At 43.0% G+C, this 20,592-nt stretch overlaps 1 protein-coding gene across 1 annotated transcript in view; it reads left to right on the top strand.

Annotated features, from left to right (window-relative positions):
- CDH13 (cadherin 13) overlaps positions 1–20,592 on the top strand; it is a 1,028,720-nt gene that overhangs the window by 778,935 nt on the left and 229,193 nt on the right. The window contains exon 7 of the mRNA XM_036346357.1: positions 1,030–1,208. Coding sequence (XP_036202250.1) covers positions 1,030–1,208 — 179 coding nt within the window. The remainder of the gene's footprint in view (positions 1–1,029; positions 1,209–20,592) is intronic.

Below are 20,592 nucleotides of genomic sequence, written 5' to 3'. Positions count from 1 at the left end.
TCTACAACCTTTTTCCACGGCTGCAAAACATTTCTTAGTGTGGACGATGCCATCGCTCTAGTCATTCCTCTGTGCTGGAGCAGTTAGGTTGTTTCCCAGTGTTTCTGCAGATGGATAATCCTTCCCTGAACACCCTGCAAAACACCCCTCATGCGAGTGTTTCTCCAGGATAGGTGCCAAGAGGGTGAATGATGTTTTTTCACTAGTTGCTGCTCAGTTGTCCTTGAAAGTGCCTATAACTAATTCCCCTTCACATCAGTTGTGTGTGAGCAAGACCCCATATCTGATACCCTTCTCACCCCTTGGCATATCAAAGAGTCCTCATGTCACCCTCGTCTTTATAGTGCCTTTATATCTAAAGTGCCCAAGACAGTGTGGCTGACACACAGACGGTGAGCCACTCACATTGGCTCACATTCCTTTAGCTGGAATATCCTTTCCCATTGTGGTTCCCCCTCCCCTCCCCTCCACCTGCTCACCCCCAGGCGTCTGCACAGGGGCCTCTCCTGAGCTCCGGGTTAGGTGAGGTTGTTCTGAGTCCAGCAATGCCCTCTCTCACTGAGCTGTATTACTTTCACATTTTCATATGCCGTCTCTCCTACTAACCACTGACCTGCTAGACACCATGGAATGGGCCTTTTTGCCTCTCTGTTTCCCCAACACCTGGCCCTGGACCCCACGCCTAGTCGGCCTTCAATAAGAGATTTAAAATGAAGGCCATTGTCACGGAGCCACATCCTCAATAGAATGAAAGCCCGTGAAAATGAACAGCGTATCAGCAGAAGAAGAAATTAAGCTGTCAATCTGCTGAACAGCAAAGATTCCTGTATTTCAGGTCTTTTAACGTGATGGAGCGGGAGGGAGGGGACTAAAGGTAAAACATAACAGAGCTGGAGAAAGGCTGTCCATTTTTAATCTGGAAAGCAATTAGCATGTCACTTCATTGCCATTGCCCGCGTGGGGGACAGGGCCTCTGCCTGTCGCTGTCTCCGAATGACCATCTGCTGTCCTTCTGTCCTGCCCACTCAGGGACCACGGTGATGCGGATGACAGCCTTCGACGCGGACGACCCGGCCACAGATAACGCCCTCCTGCGGTATAATATCCGCCAGCAGACGCCTGACAAGCCGTCTCCCAACATGTTCTACATCGATCCTGAAAAAGGAGACATCGTCACCGTGGTGTCACCGGCACTGCTGGACCGGGAGGTGAGCTGAAAGTCACACATCTTCTTCAAGTGGGGCTCTCACCTGAGGAAGATGCAGGCTTTATGCCATGAAGGTGGAAATGAGATATTTATACAGGGCGGCGTGGGAAAACCTATAAAGGGAAATGGGGTATTATATGAACCCAAAACACACACTGTCAGCTCGAATTATTTGAGTTCGTTTAAACTGATGCCTCTGTGTCCTCAGCAACCACTTACTCTGAGCCCTGGTGATTGTGAACCCCAAACCTCACCTCTCTGCCATGAGGGAGAGGGAGGGAGGGAGGAGGGAGGGGGGAGGGAGGAGGGAGGGAGGAAAGATGGGGAGGGGGAGCTTTGTCCAAGATCAGTGATGGTCTCCCATCACAGCAGGTGGCTTCGCCCTCGTTGCTCCCTCACACCCTCTGCTGCGCACACTGTTTCCCCGGGGCCGCCTTTCCTTCGGTCTCCGCTTGTCCCCCTTGAGGTTGTCCCTGCGACACCTCATCGGCTTCTGGGTCAGATGTCACAGACAGGTGGCACATGGACCTCACCGGTCCATGCTCTTGCTCTGGTTTATCCCAGGGTGTTTTAAAGTTTTCACCTTAGTTGCCATGTCAAAGTATTTAGATTTTATGTTTCTTTTTAAAAATTCCAACTTCTGGCCTTTCTGAAAGTCAGAAATTCTGGAAATTTGGGGCGCGGTTTCTGCATGTGGATACTTGGTAACATCAGATGTAAGGGTTACATGGCAGCTGCCCCAGTCAGGTGGGCCATGTGCTTCTGCTCAGGCATGAGCCCTCCTCCATGTGTCCCCTGGCCCTGACCATCCGCCTGAGCTCCAGGTCACTGCAGACTACCCTCAGCGGGAAGCCTCGCAACACTTCCAACACAGCGTACCAACCCTTGGGGGTTCCCACCCGCCCATCTACCCATCAGCCCCTCTGCCCAGCCCAAATCTGCCCCCCACCACCACCACCCTGGCATTTCTTGCTCCCAACCTGGCATCACCCCACAAGCATGAGCAGCAACCTGGACCTTCTACAAGTACCCTGCCTTGCAGTCACCACTGGGTTTCCCTAATGGGTTCCGTGCATATTCCCCTTGGTGTTTCTGATTAAACAGATCTTGGGTCAGAAATGCCTTCTCCTCTCCTTTCTGCTTCCCCTGCTATATCACAAGCACTGGTTACACACATCTCTTCCGAGAAGCCGTCCTCCTCCACCTGAGTCTTCCACGGGTTCTTTCTCTAATCTCGGCCTGTGCTTGCCCGTGGCCAACACATGGCATTTTCCATGTGCTCCTTTAAGTTGTCATTTGTCTCCTTAAAGAATATCCCCTTCTTCTTTGTCTAGACCTGTGTTGTCCAATGTGGTAACCACTAGTCACATGTAATTATTTAAGTTTAATTTTCAGCAATTTAAATTAAATGTAAAAAAGTTCTTAGACTAGGCAGATGTCAAGTACTCAGCAGCTTCATGTGGCCAGTGGTACTGTATTGGCCAGAACAGACATAGACTATCACCATCAACATAGACAGTCCTGCAGGCAAGGCTGGCCCAGGCTGTAAAGTACTTGAGAATAGAGACTGTGATCATAGGCGTGTGGGTATCCCCATGGCCTGGCATAGTTTGAGCACGCCTAAAAAATTCTAATTATATGGGCTTTGGTGTATAGACAAGAATGAATGGGAAAGGAGGCTAAGATTTTTATACTTCAGAGTGGGAAACAGTAGCTAGAAATGGGAAATTATTGCCAATGAGGGTGAGAATAAAATTTGCATAGAAACTATGGTTGTCACTTGAAAAAGGGTGATTGTTTCCATTTAAAAATAGAAAAGCAGGAAAAAAAAGAACAGACTGAGTCAATTTCCTTCATTTTCTCTCCTATTCTCTTTTCAACCCTTCCTAGTAGGTAGCTGCCTGACTGCCATACTATCTTCTTTGGAGGCAAGTAATTACTTTCTAACTCTATCATCCACCCAGGACGCCTGTGCGGACACGCACACACACACACACACACACACACACACACACACAAAATGCAGTGATTTTTCCATCTCAGTTCTCCTTTTACTGATAGAAAAGGTTTTGTCTCTATTTATAAATCAAAGTGATAACATAGTGGATTATTCCATTTTTTAAGGTTTGTTTGGCGACAGATGTGTTTCAAGCTCATTATCTTTTCATGTGGGTTTTGGCTAACTTGCAATGAGTGTATAATTATGAGAGTTGAATTAAGCACTTCTAGCCACATACATAAACAGCTCAAAAAAAAAAAAAAAAAGCGACCAACACAATTTAACTGAAATTGGAAAATCAATGGAAATGAGTGAAGAATGTCACTTTTCTGTGAAGGTTCCCAGAGCTTAGTCCTGACCCAGCAGCATCCGCAAAGGAAGCGGCCTGGACGTAGGCAAGCGTCGCCTGTGTACTTGTGCCGCCGTAGCTATTTGTCGGCAAGCTGCTGAAGGATGAAATGAGACTCCGAGTCACTCATCTTTAAAGGGACAGAGCGCACACAGCAGACAGCCTCTAGTTGGGTTGCCCACAGTTTGCAATGTGTTCGTCTCACTGCCCTCCTGTGCGTATGGCAGGTTCCCTCAGCAGGACGGGCAATTACTTGTCATTATTTCTGGACACCTTCCGAGTAAGCTCCTGTCTTAGGTGTGGTTTTAAATGCCTACTTTGGGACCATCTGGGCGGAATGTTTAACACAGATTAATGTCAAGAAAATATCCCACTGGGGGAGCCCAATGAACTTTGTATGATTCCAAGTGGTTTTAGGTTTAGTCACCCTGTCTTCACTCAAGGTACCTCAAATAGCATATTTGGGGGGTGGATGCTGTGAGTGTAAACAAACAGGTCAGGGACCCCTGGGGAGCCGGGGCCCCTGAGGTTGTACGAGCAGTTTGCTCCCCTCCGGCCCCCACCTTGGTGGGAGTGGAGGCTCTGGAAACACACCGGCCGGTTGACATGCACTCAAATGATATGATATAAATTTTTCATTTTGATTTTCCATTAGAACCTTTCCTTTCATGAGTACTCCAAGGAGTCGGCATGCACTGTTTTCTGAGAACTTGCCTGTTTACCTTCCCTGCCCTTCACGTTTTTAATTTGTAATAAAACTTGTCAATGAGGGCAGTCAAGGACACCAGTAAATAATCATTTTTAAAATTTATTTTTCAGTTATAGTTGACATATCATATTGTATTCAGGTGTACAACATAGAGATTGGACAGTTATATACCTTATGAAGTGATCACCCTGATAAGTCTCGTATCCACCTGACAGCACACATACTAGTATTTATTACAGTGTTATTGACTATGTTCCCTAGGCTGTACTTTATATCCCACCACTTTATTTATAACGGGCAAGTTGGACTTCTTAATCCCTTTCACCTTTTTTTGCTCATACCCCTTCCCACCTGGCAACCGTCATTTTATTCTCTGTATCTGGGAGTTTGTTTCTGTTTTGTTCTTTTGTTTGTTTTGTTCTTTAGATTCCACCTATAAGTGAAATCATATGGTATTTGTCTTTCTCTCTCTGACTTATTTCACTTAGCACAATACCCTCTAGGTCCATGTTGTTCCAAATGGCAAGATTTCTTTTTAATGGCTGAGTAATATTTCATTGTGTCTGTGTGTGAGTGTATCACTTCTTTACCCATTTATCTATTGATGGACATTTAGGTTGCTTTAATGTCTTGGCTATTATAATTAATGCTGCAATGAACACAGGGGTGCCTATATCTTTTTGCATTAGTGTTTTTTATTTCTTTGAATAAATACCCAGAAGTGAAATTCTGGGTCATATGGTAGTCCTGTTTTCAATTTTTTGAGGGACCTCCATACAGTTTTTCATAGTGGCAACATGTTACCGTTGTTATTGTTGTCCTCTCTTCTTCCAACCCTCACTCCCCAGGATGTTCCAAGTGGGGCCAGCTGAGGCAGGCGCCCTCACGGAGCTGCTCCTTCCACACTTCCAGGAGAAAGGGATTTTATCTGGCTTGTTCCCTGACATATCCCCAGTCCTTACACATGTGAGATGCTCAAAACTATTGTGTTGAGGTATGAAAAGAAGGATGTGAGGAAGAGAGTGGCAGGCAGCGTGGAGTTTATGCCATATCTGTGTGCACAGGCTGCTGTCCAGCAGGATAATGAGGGTCCAGGTGCTGCTTCTCCCTTAATTTCCTGGTATGTTTGGGGTGGTGCAGCCTCTGGACCCAGTGCGAATTCAGGGGCAAGACCAACCTCTCTCACCCACTCTGGGCAATGGGAAAATGCTGGAAGGCAGCCCACTTTCTGAGGACCCATAACTGACCCCCCTCTCTACCTTCTAACCACGGTCATCAGCTGACCTGGCTGCCCATTTGACAGGCCAGCATTGCCCAGCAGCTGCCATCCAGAGAGTGGACTGAGAAGTGAGCTCTCCTTGAGATGTCCCTCCTCCACTGAGCAGTGACCTTGGAGAGAATAGGAGGACTCTGTGGAAAGTGATAGGGACAGTGGAAGTGACAATGGAAGGAAGGAAGGAAGGAAGGAAGGAAGGAAGGAAGGAAGGAAGGAAGGAAGGAAGGAAGGAAGGAAGGAAGGAAGGAAGGAAGGAAGGGTGGATGAATGGACATATGAGTAAATATCTAACAGATTGTCTGAGAACTTACTGCAAGACCCACATTCTAGCATGGGCATGTAAACAGAGAAAATTATTTTATTGAGTTGAGAGCTTGGTCGTGTCCTTGTGTACTCATCCAGTAATCGAATTTTTTCACCTTACACCTACCTTGTGTCAGGAACTGCGCTAGGCTCTAAAAACTACCATAGAATGAGATGAGCATGAAGATCTGTGTCTCTTGCTTAAATGTTTGACGAAACATTTGGAGAAAGAGCCATATATCTTACTAAACAAAATTGGGTTCATTTGGGGCACCGTTTCATTCTTTCCTATAAGCATACTCAGCCCCTCATCTGACGGCTCTGTCTATGGTTTTAAACTATGTCTCTCTGCACTACAAAATAAAATCAGATAAAGGCCTCTAACATTTGATAAATGGCTTTATTTAGTCTGTCGTCTTAGCTGCGAAAACAGAAATTCTTCAGCTAAAATCTGCCAACTTTTTAAACATAGTCACAATTTGCAGCTACTCAGAGTAACTAATGGTCAGTTTGGGGTGTTTTTTTCTTCTTCTGTTTCTTTCATTTTTCTTTTTGCAAATGGAAACAGTTTCTAAGAGGCCCTTAAAATTCCATCTTAACACTTGAACTGTGAGAGTACCATTAGTCTTTTTTAAGGCATTCGAACTGAGCACTTTGTTATCTTTGTTTGAATTCACCTTTATCTTACTATGTGATATCTTCCAAATAATCTAAGGAAAGTGATAGCCTACCCATAAAAATGTACATACAATAAAAAATACTAAGACTGTAAATGTAATTTATTTTCAATTTTCAGCTGCTAAAGGATTTTCTGAAACTTTATAATGCCCCCAATTTCTAGGCCAAATGTGAAAACAGAGGATTTCCTCCCTTCCCTCCATGGTAACTGTCACATAAGGACTTATTTTTAGATTTATTTACTCTGAGAGATTCAGGAGTCCTTGAATATGTTAGGGGAAAAAACTAAAGAATGTTAGGGGGAACAGCTCATGCACACTACTCAGTGAAATTGGATGTGTAGCTGTAAGTCTGAAGAACTATGTATTTGGTCAATTTGATTTAAGTTCGAATATTGCCACGTAGGGTGCATCTCCAGAAACATACTAAATAAATCTATGAAAATGATGATATCAAGTCAAGCTGCCTGAAAATAAAACAATAGTAATAAAGGAGCGATTTTCAATCTTTTTCATCTCATGGCACACATAAATTAATTACTAAAATTCTGCAGCACACTAAAAAGTATATTTTTGGCCAATCGGACAAAAAATAGGTATAATTTTGATTCATTCAAATTTTGATTCATGTTGGCTGTTGTTGTTTTTTGGTTTTTTTGTTTTAACTTGACAATCTAAAGGAAAAAAGGTCAGTGCCCCTGACTAAGTAGTCAGGTATTGCTCTGGCCAGTGTTGCTCTATGGTTAGAGCATCGGCCTGTGCACTGAAGGTTTGATTCCTGGTCAAGGGGTGAGTTCAGAAGACAACCAACCTATGCATCTCTTTCACATCTGTTTCTCTCTCTCTTTCTCTCCCTTTCTCTTCTATCCTCCCTCCCTCCCTTCCTTCCACTCTATCTAAAATCAAAGGAAAAATATCCTGGGGTGAGAATTTTTTTTTTTTTAAAGTCAGGTATTGCATGTTTTAGAAATTCTTGTAGCACACTGGTTGAAAATCACTGTAATAAAGAATAGCATTTCTCCCATGCTTTGAATGCGTGCTAGAAGTAGTTTTCATACTCCCAGGAAAATAAATGTTTTCAGCCGCTCTGATCTAATGCTAATACTTTTCTCATTATCTTCATGTTTAAAACATTGGCAGTAATTACACACAATTCAATCATGCTGTCAAGAATATCCTCTTTCTTTGTCTTAGTGGGTGGGACCAGAATTATTTAGATAGTAGCATCCTCATCTTTTCAGTGAGGTATTTACTCATAAATATTTTTGTTGGGATAATCTCCTCCATTTTTTATATCACTTGCTGCTGAGAAAATGGAGGTGGGGGGAAATAGATGTAAATAAATTTTTATTATTTTTAGAACAGCGCATTATCCTTGCAAATGAAACACAGATGGTGAGCCACACCTATGCGAATTGCACTTGCTCTGTTGTGTCAGCAGATAAAATGAAACAGGACATACCTAAGGCAGGGTGCTGAGCCCTGGGTCTGAAATCCAGTGGCAAGCATGCTGGCCTCCCTCTGATGGCAATGGGGTGAAAGATGGGGAGAACAGGGCTTTACCGGGGGACCTCCTTCACTTCTTCATTCTGGATAAATTCTGGCAGGAGCCCTTGATGAGTCTCAGAGCTCTGTTGGCGACTTAACCATCTCCCCCACACTCCAAGTTTGGCCTATCAATCCATTATAGTTAGGGCTGTGTCTGGTCACCTAGTATAACCTCAACTTAGCAGAAACCTGATCTGAGAGTCATTGGCCAAGGGCATGGGTGCTGGCTATAGACTGTGGATTCAGAGCTACCTCTACCTCTTATCAGCTGGGAGAACTTGGGCAGGTCACTTACCTCTCTAAGCCTCAGTTTCTTCATCTGCCACAATGAGAATCGCCATACTCCCCATTTCATAGGCTTATCAGGAAGATTAAATAAGACATGTCACCCTGTAATTACTAGTTGATATTAGTTATTTTCATGATAGACAATGAGGTTGAAGAAGGAATGTGAAGGAAGTACATTTATGCTCTGCCCACACAGCAGAGAATCAGGCAGCTCTTGGTGTTCAATGAAACACTGAGGTAATCTAGCTGCCAAAATTCAGGGACAAAATGTGACACACATGTATGGAGAACCTACCAATGTTTGTTGAATCCATGATACAATGCTGGACATCAGAGATGCAAAACTCAAGCTGCCTGGTAAGGAGGTAAAGCAGATGTGTTGATAGCAAATACACACAAATATGTGCTGTTTGAATGAAGCTTTAATGGATGAGTGGAAACCTGCACTGAGGAAGCTGAGGGAAGGGCATTATCGGGACAAGAACAGCATAAGCAAAGGCATGGCAGAAAGAATAGGAAATTGAGGTGTCCTGTTGACAGACCCCAAAAAGGGCGGGAAGTTGATACACGATTGCAAAGGGCTTCAAATGTCATCCTACGCATTATGGGTATATCCTACTGTCAATGCAATGACACCAACCATATTTAAACATTACATACAGCTCTGTTAAACACAGTGTTCTCGGAGCTGTGACATGGGAGAGAAAGCTGGTAAGTGAAAGGAGAGATCAGAAGCAAAGCAAAGACATTGGGAGACAGTCGAGAATGCTTGGTGAGTGATGAGTTTTTATTCACAGAGACTTCTAGCCTTCCCAAGGGGAGAGACGAGGTGTTACCACTCGAATCTAAATTCCCTGGTTGTTAATTAGATTAGTAGACAGCCTATTTTGGATCTTCTGTTCTTGTGCATCTTAAAGTATAAGACAATCAATAGTTACTTGGCACATGTTGAATCCAGAGACTCAGCTTTGTCATTACGAGAGATTCATCCTTTGGAATTTAACAGATGTTTAATTATCTAATCTTTTTCTTTCTTTCTCCTTTTGTTTTTATATGGTAAAATAACTTAAAATAAGTGTGAAGATGAATTTAGAGTACTTCTGACTGCTTTTTTTCTGTCATTTTAAAGCTCTCCATCTTATTTTCTATGAAGTACTCTATAAAACTGAAGAAGTATTTCTTTTTGGGGAAAAAAGTTTCTTTAGAGAGCAATTTAGTTCCTTTTATCAACCAAGTACTATGTAGCATGGTGAGGCCTGTTTTACTCCACTGACAGATTTCCAGCTACTGTGCTGAAATGACATTGTTCTAAACCCCATCCCTATGAAGTCCCAGTCAGAGAAATACCCTCCACTTGGTTCAGTTCTGACTTTGAACTGGTGGAGAAATAGGGAAGAGCTTTGTTTCTACCATATTGAGAACAAGCATTATTTAAGAAAAGTTGCTTGAGAGTCTTTGGAAAGTAGCTATTGCAAAGTTACCTTTAATATACTTAGCTCCTAGCCAGGACGGGGTTGTTATAACAGCTATGGGATGCTTCCATTATGAAGCATTTGAAGGGAAAATGACCAGGAACTAGAATACTGAGATTAAGGCAAGCTAGAATAGACCATTTTAAGACATAATGACATCTCAAAATGCTTCGGATCCACATTTCTTTCAGTTTTGTTTTAAGGAGGTGGGGGGGAGTTCTCATTTGCTATGCTTTTCTATAGGATGAAATTTGTTGATATTACTTGGTGTTCTAAAGGCACAATCAACTTTATTGGATATGTGGCATGATGATATCACATCGACAATGAAAAGACTTCAAAGTATAGGATCATCTATTAGTTTAGAGGTAGATACACTTTCTCTTTAGGGGCCAGATAATAAATGGTTTAGGTTTTGTGGGCCAAAAGGAAAAATTAAGAATAGTATGTAGGTACTTATATAATCATTTAAAATGTAAACCATCAAAAAAGACATTTTTAGCTGATGAGCCATTAAAAACCAGGCAGTGGACTAGATTTGGCCCATGGGCCATCATTGGCCAACCCTGACCTATTAAATTATTGTTCAAAATGGTCAAATAGTAGCAGTTTCATCTATTGATTGATGCATGTGTTCATGTGTCTATATCTGAGGTCCACCCTCAAAATATTGATCACACTTATTAATCAAACTTGAAGCTGGATTATAGGGACATAAATTGGGTCATGAGTGATGGGTCTGATTTCATTTTTTGTCAGAATAGTCCATTCCCCATGATTAAGAAACAAATAATTTCAGATACTTGTTAATTAATTCTAAACTCAAAATTTGGTTACAATAATTAAAGCAACTAGTTCAACCCAAAAGTAATAAAATAGAAATTGCTATCTAGACGTACACTAAATACTAGATGAACCCATTTGTAATGAAATGACTGTTTTTGTCATGTGAGAGCCCTGGTAGCAGGAAGAATAGAGTGTGAGGACCCAGGGGTGGGAGGGGAGATTGCCCAGAAGAGGGAGCACTTCTTTGAGCTGAGTCTGGAGCTGGATGAAATTGTTGACAAAACCTCTGTGGTTCTGGGCATCTTTGTGGCTTAAGTAACTGGTAGCCATAGGTATGGTTTCCATGTCACTGGAAATCCTCTTCTCCCACATCACCATTAATGCTCCAGAGGCTCCATTGTGTGGGAGGAAATAGCATAAATCAGAGAACAGGCCCCTTATGTTGTAACTGTGTCTCAGTTTCGTCACCTGTAAAATGGGAATCATAACAGTGCCTCCCTCAAAGAGCTGTTGTGAGGATTAAATTAATTCATACACATGTGTACATAGAAGATAGCAGGTCTGATCTGGCTATGGCTGTTATCTGTATTATCTAGTTTGGGTGCAGTCACCATGTGTTGTTTGGGTAATAAAAATACAATTCTGTTCACCCTTTAAAAAAACAGCAATATCTCGGTCCTGAGGACGGAGGATTTACGGTTCAGACACCACACCACTATGGATGGAGGGGCAGTAGGACTGTCACCTTTGAGTTCAGAGACTGGTTTCCACATGAGCCAGTTTCTTCACTGACCAAGCAGTGTCTTACCAGGCATCGTGGCCTCTGCCCGTATTGCTAAGATCACAGGCAATGCATTTCAAATGTCAGGAAAATCCGTGTGTAAAGGTGTACTGAGGTAAATCTTGTCAAAACTTCCTCCCCTGCAACGATAAGCATTCTCATACCTTTTAGGGACACGACCACAACAGTGGCTTTCCTATCGGAACCCACGCTGACGAGCTGCTCACTTTTTCTCTCGCCAGTTCCAATGTGCAGCTTAATAGACACATTGTGGTATGTGTTTCTGTGTTCTCAAGGCAGCCCCGGGAAATGAATTTCTTTTGACCTTTGCAAAGAACAGCTATAGAAATAACTGTCAAAGTTCAATAAACAGCCTCTCTGTTTATGGACCTCAAAAGTAAGAACCAAAATTAAATTCCTTTAGATATTTTCTGTCTCTCAGGAACTGTTTTTAGACTTATTTTTCTCTGTGGAAGACTCGTTAGGTCCTAATCCTAGTTTTCTGTCTCCTTGGGCTCTGGGGCTCTGGGGTGGGGAAGAAATGAGAGACTTCTGCATTCTCACCTCCTCCTGACGCTAGGTTATGTAATATATGTGAGGCAGCTATAGTGTGGACAGGCACAGCCATCAATTTGTTCAGCCAGGCATTAAATTAGGGCCATAGCACTCACAAGATTACCACATCCACTTTACCACATGGTAATGAGTCCCGAGTGCTGACAGGACTTGCCTGGTTCACATGCTGGAGAGCTAGGGACCTGGACTCGACCCTGAGCTTTGGCTTCATCTACTCACATAGGCTGCAGAGGGAAAGGCATGGGCCATAGTGAGGGAAGGAATCTTGACACCTAAAGGACAGCCTTAGAGTTTATAAAACCTGTATCAGGGATTTCTTTGTTCTTTGAGCTAAACCACTTCACACATTTGGGAAGCTTGACTCAGTTTCCCCAACTCTCCCCTTAGAAAGGCTGTGTGGTGTAATGGCTCAAACGTTGGGCCTGGGAATTCTAGATCCCTGAGGAGGAATCTGGTCGCTGCATCCTGTTATCTGTGTGACCTTGGGCAAATCACTTCCCCTCTCTGAGCTTTAGTTTCCTCGCCTATAAAATGGAGCTCATAACATGACCTAAGAGATAGGCAGAATAACCCTCCCTCCTTCCCCCCAAAGTAGGTCCTTATCCTAATACCCAGAACCTGTGAATATGTTACCTTAAAGGCAAAAGGAAATTTGCAGATGTAATTAAGTCAGGGATATTGAGATACAGAGCTCATTCTGGATTTTCCTTTGAGCCTTATGTAATCACAAGGGTCCTTGTGAGGGGGAGGCCAAAGGGTCAGAGTCAGAGAAATGGAGATTTAAATATGCTACCTTCCTGTCTTTGAAAATAGAGGAAGGAGACACAACCCAAGAGATGTAGACAACTTCTAGAACCTGGAAAAGGCAAGGAAACAAGTTCACCCCTAAAACCTGTGGAAGTAACACAGCCCTGCCAGCACCCGATGTTGCCCAGTGAAACCACTTTAGACTTCTGACCTCCAGAACTAGAAGATAAATCCATGTTGTTCTCAAGTCACTAAATTGTGTCACTCAGTACTGCAGCCATAGGGAATGAATACAACCAGCTTTGCATGGTTTGGAGGACTGAAGGTGATGATGTTGGAAGAGCATCAACTTTGGCACAAGAAAACTCTCGATAGTAGTCGTTACAAGTCATAAAATAATGATAGGACTTGAGGAGGACACAAGTATGTTCTAACCAGAGGTGGCGTCTCTGTGACGAGATCTTTCTAAGGCATGGCTATGGATACCCCAGGGCCTCTCTGGAAGATTGAGTGGCTGCCATCCAACCCAACTAGTCTCCCGAGTCCGTGGATGGAAATGTCAGCGTTGCCTTCAGGAGGTGGCTTCCATTAGCTCTCATCAGGGGCACAGTGTAGCCTGTTGATTCTGCTTTAGTTCCATAAAACCAGCCTTACAGACTCTTCACAAGAGTGTGGTTCTTAGTAGCCAGATCTGCACATTGTAAGTGCTCGATATAAGTTAATGAGAGTGGTCTATCCTCATCCCTTAAGCAAAGGGTAGAAGGTGAGGCCTTGATTCCTTCAAGAAAATGCTGTTGTGTTGGGGTGCTAGGAGTTCATGAATAGTGCCTTTCCTTCCCCTCCCAAATTAGAACCCTAAGGAATGAGACACAGGGAAACCATAGATTTGGTTACCAATGAAGCTGAATGATGAGCAGAGCCATGAGTCTGTGGCCAAATAAACTTGCTGATATTTTATGCTTGAATTCCAGACTTAGCCCCAACAAGTAATGGGTGGTGCAAAACAACCATAGGCTGAACCTGACTGGGTGGGGCCTACTCCAGGAATCTTCTGCTAGGTAGGGGGTCAGAGTCTGGGGCAGAGAAAGAGGTGGGGACAGAGGGAGAAGAGAGAAACAGGAGACAGAGAGAGAGCCACCCTCACAAGCTAATACCCCCATCCCTTCCAACAGATAGAGTGGGGGCAGGGTGGCCCCTAGCCCATAAACCACCTGGAGTGGAAGCAGAATTCACACCCAGGTCAGTGTGAGCCCAAGGAGGCTATCATCATGGTTTGCTTTTCTACTCACAACAAACAGGATTTGAAATCCTTCCAGACCATCGGGTCATGAAGGAATAGAAATCAAAGGGGAGGGAAGAAGTCACTGTCTTCAGGGGCCTTAACTCCTTAGTTTGGGACTGAAGCAAGGCTGCTCAGACTGGAGGGTGAGGAAAAGCTAGTCTGGATCCTCTGAAAGATGAGGAACTGCTTGATCTCGTTGGGAGGTCAATTTATAGGGAGGGACTCATGGCTGAGAATCCAGTTCTTACAGCCGCCTGCGGCCCCTGAATCCAGATGCCAACAGACGAGATGGAAGAAAGACCAGCAAATGCAGTGGCTCCTCTGTCTAGCCTCCTTGGTCTATAATCTGACTCCAGCTTTCTGATTTTATCTCCTGCTACTATTTCCCTAACTCACACCACATTCCACTGATTTCAACATATTCCCTTTCTCTCGAAGTTGATGCACTTCTTACTTTTGCATGTGATGGCAGCCAGCCCCTAGTGGGCCCCCAGTGATTCTCACTTCCTGGTATCCATGCTCTTATGTAGTCCCCTTCCAAACTGAACACAGATGACCTGTGTACCCAACAGGATCTAGCACAAATGACATTGAGGGACTTCCAAGCCTAGGTTACTCTTGTTCTTTCTTGCTATGGGAAAGCCAACTGCCATGTTGTGGACAGTCAAGTAGCCCTATGGAGAGGCCACATGGCAAACAATTGAGGCCACCTGACAATAGCCAGCACTGTCTCACCAGCAGTGTGACTGAGCCATCTTGGAAGTAGACCCTCTTGTCCAGTCAAGCTTTTATTTTATTTTATTTTTTAAATATATTTTATTGATTTTTTTTTACAGAGAGGAAGGGAGAGGGATAGAGAGTTAGAAACATCGATGAGAGAGAAACATCGATCAGCTGCCTCCTGTACACACCCTACTGGGGATGTGCCTGCAACCAAGGTACATGCCCTTGACCCGAATCGAACCTGGGACCCTTCAGTCCACAGGCCAACGCTCTATCCACTGAGCCAAACTGGTTAAGGCCAGTCAAGCTTTTAGATAACTACAGCTTCACCAACATCTTGATGTCCAACTATTAAAGTCATGGTACCTGAATCACCCAGCTAAGCAGCTTCTAAATTCCTGACCAACAGAAACTGTGAGATAATAAATGTTTATCATTACTTTAAAGCACTAAGTTGGGGCAATTTGTTATGCAGCAATAGATAGCTAACACACATATACTGTGACCTCGGCTAAAATTGCTGCTCATTTCCCTGTTATCCTTCCAGATTTGGTTTGCATATCTCCTCTTTGGAGCCTTCCCACACCTCCTTGGCTGAATGGATTGCTCCCTCTTCAGTTTTGCACAGAAATTATTTAATATCACATTAGTGAAGTCATCACAAGGAAAAACAATGTTGTGATTATGGGTCTCTCTTCAACTCTGGGCTTCATGGAAGGTATTCATACTTTAAAGAGGTATTGTTCCTAATAGGGGATCAGAAAATGGCTGAATAAATAAAGAGCACATCGAGGAACCTGGGGAAATTATTGAAGCCAAATACATTAGAAGCCAATGGTATTTTCAAAGCACATCTGACTAGAAAGGCTAAGTCCTTTCACAGGGTTTACAAGCAGCATTAACTACTGCATAGTCTTAATCCCATTTTTAACAGTAGAGTAATGATAATTGGTTGCTTCTTTGGAAGGGAATTAGAGAACCAAGAAAATGTTTCCAAAAGCAATTGCAATGTTTAACTGAGCCAGACTGTTGGTATCTAATGCCCCCCTGCCTGTTGGCATAGCTGTCTGAATTGCCTCATCCTGTCTAATGGCATATGCCCAAACATCCTTGTTTTTAAATAAAAATTGACCAAAATCTTATCACTTAATTTAAAAGAATTTTGCTTAATAAATGTTGAGTCGACCAAATCAGGGCAGTAATTTCCTTCTAGTGTCTCTGGTTCAACAACTAACTTATTGGGGTTCTGAAGGGCAGCAGAAAGGAGATGGAATGGAAAATTAGTGGTAAATTGTGCATCCCCTCACACCTGCTTGCCCATCAACCATTTGACTCTTGGGTTAAATAACATAGCAGTGGCCAGGAGCGGCCCATCCAGCTCCCCTACCACTCACCACTCCCATATGGGCTGCTGGCTTCTTAATCCCTGCACCTGACTCCCTGGAGACTTGTCTCACCACAGAAGTATGGTCGCTCTACTCAGTGATTTAGTGCTCAAGGAGCAGCCATCGACCTGTGAGACAAGAGCTGGTAGATAAACACCCATCCTCACCCTTGAACAGTACATCTCTGACATGTGTTCTATAGTCTCCCTGTGGAACTGAACACCAGCTGCCCATAGCACTAACCTCATTAGTGCCTGTGTACTGGTTTTGCTTTTCCATTTTTGTCTCACTTCTCTTATTCCCTCAAGTGTGCCTCTTAAGTCACCTCCTATAGAAGCTATTTACACCCAAATCCTTGTCTTGGGGTCTGCTTCTGGGAGAACAAAATGAAGACAGAGCTTGTGGGCTCCAGTCTTCCTTTGGGCCTCTGTATTTAAGATGTCATACAACAGTCCACAGGTTCACAGATGGCTGAGCTGTGCTGACCCGAGTGATCTCTGTGCATGTGTACTTTGTCATGCTGCTAATGGGTGCATAGAGTTAAGGGCTCAGGCCAAAGGGTGTGTTTATAGCGAACGTAGCTATAGGCACAGATGGGTGTGTGCTTGTCTGTTACTGGCACCTGTGGAGTGTGTGTAGTATGCATGCACCACAAAAGCCCTCTGCCCTCCCTTCCCAAAGTCCTATTTGAAGCTGAGATTCCAGAGTCCTCCATTCAACCCTCTCCTCGCCACCCCTCAGGGCCTGCCCTCTCTGAAGGGCTCTACTCTCCCAGCCTGGAGTTCCAAAGATTGGGAGCTGACGCCCACCTTGATGGTGTCCACACAGTTTATCAGAAGGCAGGCATGGAAATGATTCTTTAAACAAAAGTGATGTATGAGACCAGGGAAATGCCATGGGCAGAGAAGTCCCTTTGTCACAGAGGGCTGGAGAAGGTGGCTGGGAATGGATAGCTTCAGCTGCGAGTTTAGAACACTGATTTGGAGACGACCTCTGTCCAAGGCCACATAGTATATGTTTTAGGTTTTGTGGGCCATGTGGTCTCTGATGTAAATTCTCAACTCAGCTTTGCCACTGTAGCACAAAAGCACCCATAGATAACACATAAACAAATGAGCTGTGTTCCAATAAAACTTTATTTACAAAAGCAGAGGTGAGCCAGATTTGGACCATTGAACCATAGTTTGCTGACCTCTGACTTAAAACATTAAAAAAAAAACAATTCTGGGAAGAGAAGGAGGATGACTTTTTGGCAGAGGGAAGAAAACGTACAAAGGCAAATATTAGAAAGTGAGAGGTAATGAAACAAACTTGAGTTAAGGAGTCCTTGTTTGGCAATAAAAAATAACATTAATCATAGGAACTAACTTTCATTGAATACTCATTATGAGCCATTCATTGGGATAAATATATTCCATGAAATCTCATTTAAATCTTACTCTCTATGGGTTCGGGGGACTGTTGTTTTCTTCACAGTATATATGAGCAGGCTAAGCAAGAGGGTAGATGACTTGCCCAGGTCACAGCTGGCAGGTGGCCAGGAGGCAGGAGCCTGGACAGATGTTGGAAGCCTGGGAGGATGCTGTAGGCACATCTCTTTTGTGTCTGTCATTAAGTCACTTTAATGGGTTTTTAAAAATGTTTTTGCTTTGTTTTACAAATGGTATTTGATTTCTTATTGCAGCCCAGTAGCCTTGTGAGTGAATGGCTGAGCTATAGCTGATGGGTTTCTCCTGAGGCTATTTTGTAAGAGAGAACAGAAAAAGAGTGAGATATTTAAATTCTTCGGTGATATTGGTTTAGAATAGATAAAGTGAAGAACATTTTTATTCACATTAGAAGCGATAGTTGGATGTGTGTAATTGTTTGCTCTCCGAGATGGAGAGAGGACGCAGCACAGATCTTAGAATGTGAAATATGAATTTAGATGACATTTCGAGGAAACTGATAAACACACCATCCCTCAATTGGACTTCACTTGCCTGTGAAAATTCTTTTGCTGCCTATAAATGATACAGTATGATTTGAAATTATAGAGATAAGTGAACTAAATCTGACAGAATATTAAAAATACACAACAAACCAATGAGAGAATGATTTTCTTTCTTTGGCAAAAGTTTCCATTTCTCAAAATGTTATCGGGAAATTAGAGGTATCTTGACAGCTAACAATAACCCTTGGAATAGGAAAATGTTAAGGACTGCAGGAGTTGTGAAATCCTGCCCTGAATTCTCCCACAGAAAGAAAGAGAGAGACCCAGGGAACAGCAGTATAAGCTGGTGTCCTCGACACCAATGTTTCATTTCCAACATGGGCTTGGGGTGTGTATCTCCTTATAGATAGAACCAGACTTTCTAACCCAATTAGCATGCTTTCTTCCACCCACCTGTGTAGATGGTCACTTTGAAGAGAGGTGTGTGTGTGTGTGTGTGTGTGTGTGTGTGTGTGTGTGTGTCCTGGAAAAGTCAAATGAAGAGAACTGAGAACAATTATATTTAGTAAAGGTATTTTACAGCATCAGTGATATAGGTCCAATGATATAGGTTCCCAAGGTTTGAAATTTCACACACAAAAAAAATTGCTCCTCAAAAACTTTGAGAAATATGAGAACGTCTACCAACTTTTAATTTTTCCGAGTAAGAATATTTTTAAATGTGTAGCATTGTTATACCTTCTCATGAAAGGATAATTCATATACTCACTCATTCACATGCATGCACACACAATTACACACATATTCATTCACGTACATATACACACTCTCACATAGAAAGCGGCAGGCCATAAACTCAGAGTGAATAAAATTGAGTAAATGTGCCCAGCTGGTATTGTTCAGTGGATGGGTGTTGACCCATACAACAGGAGGTCTTTGGTTCAATGCCCTGTCAGGGCACATGCCCAGGTTGTGGGCTTGATCCCCAGTAGGGGATGTGCAGGAAGCAGCTAATCAATGATGTTTCTGTCTCTCTCTCCCTCTCCCTTCCTCTCTCTAAAATGAATAAAAAAAACATATAAAAATATTTTAATAAAAAGTGTGAGTGAATGTAACCATATAAACAAAATCATTATGCTTATCTTGCTAAAGAGCAATAAAAATTCTGAAATATATATATATATATATATATATATATATATATATCACATAACAATGTAAGATACTAAGAACAAGAAGAAAATATTTCAGCTGTAATAAGAGACAGAATGAAAAATAAAGTAAAAAGGAAGGTGTTAAGGTAGGAAACCTAATATACTAGCAATGGACTCTGAATGTTCAATGAGAAATAAGCCCAATGCCAGCAGCCACTTGGGGACCCAGGCTCTGGGGTTCATCACTTCCTAGGTTTGGGGATGGGCAGGTTGTTTAAGCACCCCCTACCCTCAAAGGGGGCCAATAAAAGCATCTACATCACAGTGCTATTGCCTGGTTAGTAGTTCCAGCATGTGATTAGCCTTAAGTATTAGCTAGTAGCACTGGAAAGTTTTTTGTTTAGTTTTTTAAGAAAAAGAAAAGGAAATGCTTGGAGAAGAAATATTTTCCACATGAGCATTCATAGTGACATTGATGTAGATTGTTCTCCAAATGTGCACCAGGACATCAGCATCACCTGGGAACCTCTTAGAAAAGCTCATTTGTTTTGCTTCGCTTTGGGGGTGGGGACCCACAATCTGTGTTTTCAACAAACCCTAGATGATGCCAGCCCACACTGGCATTGAGAACCACTGATCAAATCGCAATCCTTCAGAGCCAACAAAATCCAGGACATGTTTCACAGATTGGACAAAAATAAAGCAACAAAGAAAAGCCCAGATCTCTTTGGGTTGAACCTCATTTTAAGCTCCAGGATTAGGCTGGTAAAACAATTCAAGAATTTTCTTTGAGCCTATAATGCCTGCTAGTACCACAGGAGATGGGTTTTGAAAAAGTAAGCTGAGTTGGATTTACTTTTTGCCCAAGTTGGCAAGCATTGAGCAAAGATAAATGGCCAGGCCTGAAGATGACCTTATCACATAGCCTCTCACTCAGACCATGACGATAGGAAGCCAGGTGAAAAGGCTGCACCAGAAATGCCATGGCTGGAACTCTCAGAACCTCCTTATTCTGACTGATGGCAGTTGTGTACCCGGAAAACTTCTCCAAAAGGCACAAAACAAACTTCTTTATTCAGTGCAAAGACAAACAACTGCTTGAACCAAGTTCCAGATCACGTTTTACCAGCCCTTCTCCCGTCTCCAATAGTTGGTAAAGACTTAGACAAAAAGTAGGAAAGTGAAGGGCAGAAAAAGTAAGCACATGTTTTTGGCCAAAATTTGCCTCATACTGTCTTGGAGGTTAAAAGTTTGTCACCAGTAGCTAAAAGCATTGACATTACAATGAAAATAGCTTGTGGGCTATGTAGGAATACAGTATGGGCTTAGGGTCAATTACTGACACAGCCATCATTTGTCATGCTTTTACTGTGGCAGGCAATGCTCTTTGTCCCCTG

Source organism: Myotis myotis, unplaced genomic scaffold (genome assembly GCF_014108235.1).
Source record: "Myotis myotis isolate mMyoMyo1 unplaced genomic scaffold, mMyoMyo1.p scaffold_m19_p_19, whole genome shotgun sequence".
NCBI classification, from domain to species: domain Eukaryota; kingdom Metazoa; phylum Chordata; class Mammalia; order Chiroptera; family Vespertilionidae; genus Myotis; species Myotis myotis.
The sequence above is the reverse complement of the archived record's forward strand: the minus strand, read 5'-3'. Positions and strand labels throughout refer to the sequence as shown.